Source organism: Nuphar pumila, chromosome 5, assembly GCF_984573655.1.
Source record: "Nuphar pumila chromosome 5, dmNupPumi1.hap1.1, whole genome shotgun sequence".
Taxonomy (NCBI): Eukaryota; Viridiplantae; Streptophyta; class Magnoliopsida; order Nymphaeales; family Nymphaeaceae; genus Nuphar; species Nuphar pumila.
In genome coordinates this window covers 91990396-91999298 of record NC_143253.1, presented here as the reverse complement: position 1 = coordinate 91999298, position 8903 = coordinate 91990396, and the positions used below count along the sequence as shown (strand labels likewise).

At 41.4% G+C, this 8903-nt stretch overlaps 1 protein-coding gene across 1 annotated transcript in view; it reads right to left on the bottom strand.

Moving 5' to 3' along the window:
- Positions 1–785: 785 nt before the first annotated feature.
- Positions 786–8903, bottom strand: part of LOC149837816 (putative LRR receptor-like serine/threonine-protein kinase At1g05700) — a 143467-nt gene continuing 135349 nt past the window's right edge. Inside the window, exons 5-6 of the mRNA XM_090008133.1 lie at positions 2506–2658; positions 786–917 (exon numbers count right to left, since the gene is read on the bottom strand). Of these exons, the coding sequence (XP_089864259.1) occupies positions 786–917; positions 2506–2658 (285 nt within the window). The remainder of the gene's footprint in view (positions 918–2505; positions 2659–8903) is intronic.

The window sequence follows — 8903 nt, the reverse complement described above, 5'->3', positions numbered from 1 at the left end:
TATAGCTCGCAATCCGTGAACGAAATGTGTGGAAATGGATTACCGCGATTCCGAGTAACAAAGGCACGTAATGTTCGCTCTGAACAAAGTTGTGGTTTTATATAAGACCAAAAAATATTTCTACAATAAAACCCACCCGCTACGTGCTACCGTGATTTGAACTACCAGGTCCCATCGCATTGATTAGTTTTGAGAATAGCTCTCTGACATGCCATTGTTAAAATTCATTAATGCAGAGGGTATTTTATATGAGATTTGCTCTTTGTTTATTAAAACAGTCATATTAATTTGAAAACTGACGTAGGGTGATAGGACGTTTCATTAATATATGAATGACACATCGCACAGATTAAGGATGTGTTCCATTTTGCTTCGCGAATAAGGAACCGACAAACCGACAATTCCTGCAAAAACGACTTGTTCTTGAATCGAGTGTATAGGCGCTTCGACGCGGTTGTTGTATCGATATAGACTTTTTTCATATGTATGCAATATCATAATTAAAGTAAATAGTCGTTTGAAATTAAAAAAATTTACAAATTCTTACACAACATTTCATGGTAGTAGTAGTGTAGCTGACGTTAGACCACCATTTGTGAACAACAAATCGACATTTTTGGCTTCACCGCATTCATCTCGAGTCTCTTCTGCGATTTTCATTCTGTGCGTGTTAGCAATAAGGCGATGTTTACACATCAAACATTTCATAACGATGTTGACTATTATTATTTCAAACATTACAAGGATTCGTTCATTGCATACATCGCTATCTAATTCTGCGACTGTCAATCATGCGTGTTGGGCACTGCTGGTCGCTGCCTTTTACATCCTCGTGGTGACTCTGCTAGTTTCGCCTCCGCAATTAGGAAGGACGTCAATATTTGGCAGAGTTCTTCACAGAATCCAGGTATATCAACCTGCAAAAACAAATTGTAATGTGGAACCAATAGACATGCATTTAATGACTAATAACATAGGACAAGAAATGGCATAGAGCGTCGAAACGGGGTTCTGCACCATTGTATATCGCTTCAATGTACTTCATTATAATTACGCCGCAATCAATGCCATTATCTTGTAATGGAGCATGGTATGCCGTGCGATAGATCCACTCGCTAACATCGACTCCCAAAATGGCTTTGATGAAACCGATCTAAGAATAATGCGACCCAAAGTAAATTCATGACCCCAGTATAGGACACGATACTCATAAAGATGGAATCTTACGAGATGGGAAATGTCTAGCCGTAAACCACTGTCAACTTTCAAAGAATTGTAACACCAGAGTTGTTTTTCGTGTAAATCCATCACGTATAAGACCCAATGCTTTTCTGATTGCCAGAGTGTAGGAATCAATATCTGCAAATGGATGGAAAAAATGTTGTTAGCACTGTCATGTTGTAACCTTGCATTCTAGGTTTGTTTGCTTACCTTTTCACTTGACAAAAGGTCTTTGCAATGATTACCGTTAACCCAATAAGGTAGGCCGTCTTTAAATCCACTGGAATATGGCAAACGACGTAAGATCGCCTGCATACCGAAACATTGCTAACAACAAGGTTAACATACGAATCAATCAGACTTAATCAATAACCAAAAGCAACGTAAAATACAACCGATATACCATGAAATACGGGCTGACGATGCTTATAGTCTGGCTTGGTGCGTTGCTTTTAATATAACTGACGAAATCAGATATAGTCTGTTTGAAGCAAATATGGTGTTGTTAACGCATGTACACATGGCTTACATATATAGACAACTCCTACAAGTTTCATAGGAACAAAATTACTGATCATGTTGCATTCTGAGAATTCTTTGCGCATTCGTTTGATGTCCTCCATGAGTGATTGACTAAGTTTTCGCCCAACTTCGTCGGTGGATGTACTACTGAAATGAATAAGGACATTGCAATGAACGATATGGAAATTATATTACATAGTACACAACACAAATCGCAAATAACGGCTTCAAAGAGACGAATTTTGTTGAAAATGGAGATGATGTGAAGACAATATACGCATGATTCACCATTGTTGGTCGTGTAGTTGTCTTCGTCTGCCTCACCAACCACAATTTTCTATGTTCGGGGGGGGGGAGTCCAGGTTTATGAAGGAACCGTCGGTTTGATTGTTGTTGATTCACGAAGTTGAAGATAATCACACCGTCGAGTACTTGTGCGACTATTTATGACCCAAAAGATCTACTGCTCAACCAACATGATCAATGAATAATGTACGACAAATCCAAAATTTATGGCCATCGATTGGAATTGCGTAATTCGACTACATATTCGCTGCATAGCGAGTTGTGTTTATTGCGGAAAGCGATTTGTTCTGTAATACTCGGCCTTTGTAAACGGTGTTAGTCGACACCGAGTTGCGATGTTAAACAATACTAGTATAAAGCGATAATCAACGTTTGTTGATAAAAACCAAAGGGATCTGAACGATACCACGTTAAGAACTCAAAAGCGATTGTGAAAAATTAAGGAGTACCACTCACACTTGCACTTCCACTGTTAAAGCGAACAATGCTCACGCTGTAACAGACGAAGAGGTTCATTGACCGGAATTCCTTTGTTCCATGGTTGATCTTTCTTCGTCCAGGAATGGCGTCGTTGAAATGTAAGGTTCGATTTCTCGCAATCGCTTGGAGCTGCGTAAGTAGACTTCGTAATCACTGCATAGCCAGTTGTGGTTATCGCGGGAAAGCGATTGTGCTGTCAGTTGGACAGGAATCTCGTGTGGTGATAGCTTACGTATTTTCCCATGCCGCCCTTTTTCGAAAAAAACCCGCTAATTATATGATTTCATTTTAAATAATTCAAAACCGTCATTTCGAATACCGCCCTTTATCGAAGACAACCCGCAACTTAAATGATTGGGTTTTAAATAATTAAAAAACTGTCGTTTCGACTTCATATTATAACAATGGTTGAATGGGAGATTTACCCGACCCGAACAAACCCGTTTTCCAGGTATGAATAATCTTTGACGATTACTCAATTGATTATCAAACATGGATATAGCGATATATTCATGCCAAATATCGTAGCCGTTGTCGGTTTTTTAAAAACGTTCATTGTCGCTTTATACTAGTATCATTTAACACCGCAAATCCTTGTTGACTTACAACGTTTGCAAAGGGACAAGCCATTGCCGTTTGCGTTGTTGACCTCATGAATTGAAATCCTTGTAAATGAGCGACTTCTGGCAGAGAATAATATAGTACCGATTTTGGCTGGCCGGCATACTACTGCGTGATTGCAATCTACTTACAGTTTACTTATGATCATCAGTAGCGATTTTGTCGCATCAATCTTCTTTGATCGCTATTCAATGATGTCAATTACGACGTCAGAACTCGTTAAATTATTGTTCAGACAAATACAGCGATTGCTGAGCAGAAATGCTCTATCATAATGATGGCGACCTTATTCAATTCAATGCCACGCATTCTGAAGAACAAACATCTATTTTTGATTAAAATTTATTTATTTACGAGATCCACAGACGAAACGTGTCTTTTACATGTAATAATAAAGAATTAAACAATAAAAGAATGTAAAGTTACGACAATTAATTATACAATTACAACAAATAGCTATCGTGATAAAAAAGAATGCCCAGGGTTTATTACTAGGCACTTGATGAATCAGATGAAATATCATACACTTGTCTCTTTGTTTTTATTGGTGGACCCTCTATCCTGGGTGGCCTCTGGGTTGCGTGCATCATACTAAAAAAGTTGGTCATCATATGCACAACTGAGTTCAATTGTATCCCCATATTGCTAACTTCTGTCCTTAATTTCTTATTCTCCCTCTCCATAAGATCGAACCTTGAGGCAGAGTCAATGTGCTCTTTTGTAGCAATTGTTCGCTCCTCATCACGCTTTGTTGGTGAGGGAATCGTTGTTGTAACAGAAGAGAGACGACGTTTTGGTTGTAGAGGTTGGGATGCAACATGAGAGGAGGCAGTTGGGATGCATGGGTTCCCAATTTTATCAATCGACAGATTTCGACGCATTGGTTCTCAATAGTGTTCGAAATAGAAGGGATCAAATTGTCGTCCGTTAGAATCATACGATATGGCAGAGACACCACCCGAGTTCCAAATGAATAATTCATCCCTGTAGAGTTTGCGCCAATCCACGTTCCTGCACCCACCACTATTCAACTTCCTTCTCACTTCCAAAGGCATATTTGGTATGGACTTCCCTAAGCCAGATTGTAGAAGAACTCAACTACCATGCTGCAACTCGACTTCATAATTGCAAAACAGCCACAAATCACGATCAGACAATCTAGCAGCCTCTGCAACAACGTCTTGGTCATCAGCCTCCCCATCTCCATAAGGTCTCCACAAAACCTGTACATTGCTAATTCTTTTTAATAACGAGTGACAAATATATTACAATTTACTTAAGCATGATATGGCGACAACAATATGTACTACGAAAAACATTCCTGCAACGATGATTACTTAAGAATGCTAAACATTACAATGATTTATAATACTCAATGATAAGTAAACAATTTTAGAACGTTTACCTCATTCAGTTGCAGCCCATCTAAAATGGACTTAGCATTATGCACTATGACGTTTATTCTAGCCCACCGACTGATCTTTGGAAAACCACAACTCGCAGGGGCAGCACGTGGATGCAATGGGATAATATGTTCCCACGCCCAAGCCTAGCAAAAACAATATTATTAGTAACACTACAACCTTCAATGAAATTAGTCTATAATTAGTAACTATGCAATCAACAAATACCTGAACAAATGGCCAAAATCCTCCAACTGTTTTCGTACCATTACTCGCACGGTAGAGTTGACTGTACAAGTGTGCGAGCATAGCGGCACCCCAGCATAGTTGTCGACTTCGTCTAAGTCTGCCAGGTACTGCAGCCACATGAAACTTATTCTCGAACCAGAACAATCAGAAAATAATGTAAGAGCAAAAAAATAAAGAAGGAAGCCGCGCAACTCTTGGTCAGTTGTTTCAGATGCACAAGTAGTGGAGCGACCTTCCCATTTATTACGGATAAATGACACTTTCATTGATGTGGAATTCATTCCACCAGAAATACATTGACTCCATTCGTCTATCGATATTTCCAAAAGGGCCGTGCATTCTTCCCTTGCGCTATAGTTTGAATGCCGTAATAGGCCAGCACTGCCATCGCACTTAAGGCCAGTGATTCTCGCCACATCTTCTAGAGTCATGGTCATCTCAAAAGAATCAAACTGGAATGTGTTAGTCTTATCATTCCACTTATTTACCAGGTAGGTCATGGTATTCCAGCAAGTTTCAAAATATTGCTGGTCCAAAAGGGCATCGAAGTGCATATTTCGTAATCGGTCCTTCTGATATGCACTCAGCTGACCATACCATGACAGAACTACAGGCCATTGACACCGGCCTCCGAGCTTTTCAGTAGGTGCTCTCCTTCTCCTTTGACCTCTCTGTAACAAAAAATAACATATTATTCATACCAATTGTCAATTAGTTCCATTTGTACTTATAAATACTATTCTACTAACCGCTATAAATAATATTGGTTGCGCACAGACTATCGCAGTAATCGCTATAGATATTAATACCTAACACAGTAATCGTTGTACCAAAATCGCTAAACATATGATTAAATCTTCAAAGACAGGCCGGATTTATTTACCTTGGTCACTCTGTTCTCCTGTTCTCCCTCCAACCTAGGCCTTTCTGGTGGGTCCACTGCCTCCAACTGCCTTTCCCTTTCCTTCACTACCGGCTCCACCATCGCCTTCCTTTCTCTCTCCTTCCTTTCCTCGTCCTTCTTCTCCTTCATTATTCTCTCCTTCCTTTTCTCGAGCTTCTTCTCCTTCCTTTCTCTCTCCTTCCTTTCCTCATCCTCCTTCTCCTTCCTTATTCTCTCTTTCCTTTTCTCGTGCTCCCTCTCCTTCCTTTCTCTCTCCTTCCTTTCCTCGTCCTCCATCTCCTTCCTTTTTCTCTGCTTTCGCTCCTCCTCCCTCTCTTTCTTTTCTCTCTGCTTTCTCTCCTCCTTCTCCTTCCTTTCTCTCGCCTTTCTCGCCTCCTCCTTCTTCCTTTCTCTCGCCTTTCTCCTTCCTTTCTCTCTCTTTTTTCGCCTCCTCCTTCCTTTCTCTCTCCTTTTTCTCGTCCTCCTCCTTCTGTCGCACTTCCTCCTCCTTCTTCCTTTCTCTTTCCTTTTCTTCCTCCTCCTCCTTCGCCTTCCGCCGCATTTCTTCTTCCTTCTCCTTCTCCTTTCAGCGCCTTTCTTCCTCCTGCCGCCTTTCTTCCACCTGCTTCTTCCTTTCACTTTCCTTTTCTTCCTCCTCCTCCTTCTCTTTCCGCCGCCTTTCTTCCTCCTCCTCCTCCTTCCGCCGTCTTTCTTCCGCCTTTCTTCCTCCTGCTTTTTCTTTTCCCTTTCCTTCTGTTCCTCCTCCTCCTTCTCCTTCCGCCACCTTTCTTCCTCTTCCAAATAGTGTTTTCTTCTTTCCAACACTTCTTCCTCCTGCTTCTTCCTTTCTCTTTCCTTTTGTTCCTACTCCTCCTTCTCCTTCCGTTGCGTTTCCTTCTTCTCCTCATCCTCCTTCTCCTTCCGTTGCAATTCCTCCTTATTCATTTGTCTTTGCCTCTCTTCCGCCTCCTTCAGTAGCTTTTCCTTATTTCGCCTTGCCTTATTTTGCCTTGCTTTGTTCTCCAAGATCCCCTTATCCAATTTTGCCCTAGCCTCCATCATTACCTGATAAAAATACCTTTCCCTCTCCTCCTCATTCTTTCTTTGCCTTTCCCTAAGCTCTACCATCTTCCTCCGCCTTCTCTTTTCATTCTCCTCCGTATTTCTTTGCTTTGCCTTCTCTTCGTCATCCTTCTTCTGCATCTTTCGTTCTTCAGCATTCTTCCTTTGGTCCGCAACCTCGATATCTGAGGGATAATCATCCGCATAATACAATTCCAAGGCTTTCTCCCTGTCTTCGTCGTTCTCAATGTTAAGTATATTTTGGTACCTCTCAAGAACCTTGGATAGTTGAGACTGACAGATCACTTCTCTAATACACAAACCATAGAACGACGGGGCATCTCTTCTCTGATGAGGCGCAGACATTGCTAACCTGCACAACAAATTAAATGATCATCATGATTACAAATCATCGCAACATTTGGGTTCATAAGTACACATCTTTGTAAGATTTCTCAAACTTATAAGTCATTGTATAAGAAGAAACCTACAGATTGAATAACGAAACCTTACACGAAACTCACCAAAATGATAGGATTTTGGATATTCCAACTATAGAGTAAGCAACAGTAACAATTAATACACAACAGAAGGTGGCAACGGATGCTCTGGAACAAAGGAAAGGATGCTCCGTTGTACACAGATGAAAGCAAAGAATGCTCCTGTAGAGTTTTCTGCTTTGGGCGAGAATGGATTGTTTTGAACTATTTAAATCCTACAACATACAGCTTGCTGCATACGCAAACTTTGCGGAATGTTTTGGCGTGATAACGATGAAGGGCATTTTTGTCCTTTTTAAGAACCGACGATTCAGTTTTCTAGAAGGAGGGCATTTATGTCCGTTCGAGGAAGAGGAAGCGAATGGCGGTAAAGGGTACTTAAGTCTTTGCTGCGGCATCAAATTACGATGCAATATGATGTGGACACACATGGGGATACATGCCGGTCTGCATCTTATACGTGGCGCTATTTGGAACCCCCGAACATGAGATCTCAGTACCGGCCCTGTTTGGGGGGGGAACATATAACCTGCTTTGGTCCTTTAGAGAGTAAATATGGCATCTTCTGTGCTCTGCATCTCGTATATCTTTGAGTCAATGATTCGGACCTTAAGGGAAGTGATGAAGGGTATGTGATCAGGCTTCGTCTGAGCAAGGCACACGCTGATGCTCTCTCCCTTCACTGCGTACGTCACTTCATAATAGAAGGAGCCCGTGAGGGAGGTCATGACGTTGGCCTAGCGGTTGCCATCGAACTGAAGGCCGAACGTCAGTGGCGAAGACTTGTCGTCGTAGTTGTCGTATAACCTGCTTCGCTCACGAGAGGGTGGTGTATGTTCCCCCGGATGATTCACTGAATCCCACGTCTGTGTTTGGGGCTTTGAATGAGCACCACGTATAAAAGCACATGGAGCTCGTATTCCCGTGTATGTTGATATAACTTTGCATCAGACTCTAGTGTTGTTGCAAAGACTTAAGTACCCTTTCTTGCTATTCTTCTCATAAAGTGATGGTTTGAGAAAATGACAAAAATGTCCTTCATTCAAAAAAGAAAAAACAAACAGTTCAAAAAAAGGACAAACATGTCCTCCATCCAGAAAGTCGAGGATGATGTTGACTCTTCAAAGTCTTCTTCTTCTTTCTTCGTTCAAAAAAAGGACAAACATGTCCTCCATCCAGAAAGTCGAGGATGATGTTGACTCTTCAAAGTCTTCTTCTTCTTTCTCCATTCAAAAAAAGGACAAACATGTCCTCTATCCAGAAAGTCGAGGATGACGTTGACTCTTTAAAGTCTTTTTCTTCTTTCTCCGTAAAACACTGTAAAACCCTCCCTCTCTCTCTAGAGAAGAAATCAAGGGAGGCAAAGAGTTCTCCCTGGAGAATGCCATGAACATCAACCCTCTCACTCTCTCTCCCTTCTCTCTCTACTTCTGTGCACATCCAATAGACGATCCTACATTGCTCCATCAAACACCGACTGACCTGCACACTGACTGTAGCATCGTTCAACTTGAAGAGTTGTGGAGTCTGATTCAGAGTTTTTGCCCTTACAGGAGAAGGGTTTGGGGGCTCCTCCCAGCGTGGGTAGCATCATTCAACTTAATTCGTTGTGGAGCTTGATTTAGAGTTTTTGCCCTTACAGGAGGGTGGTCCGGG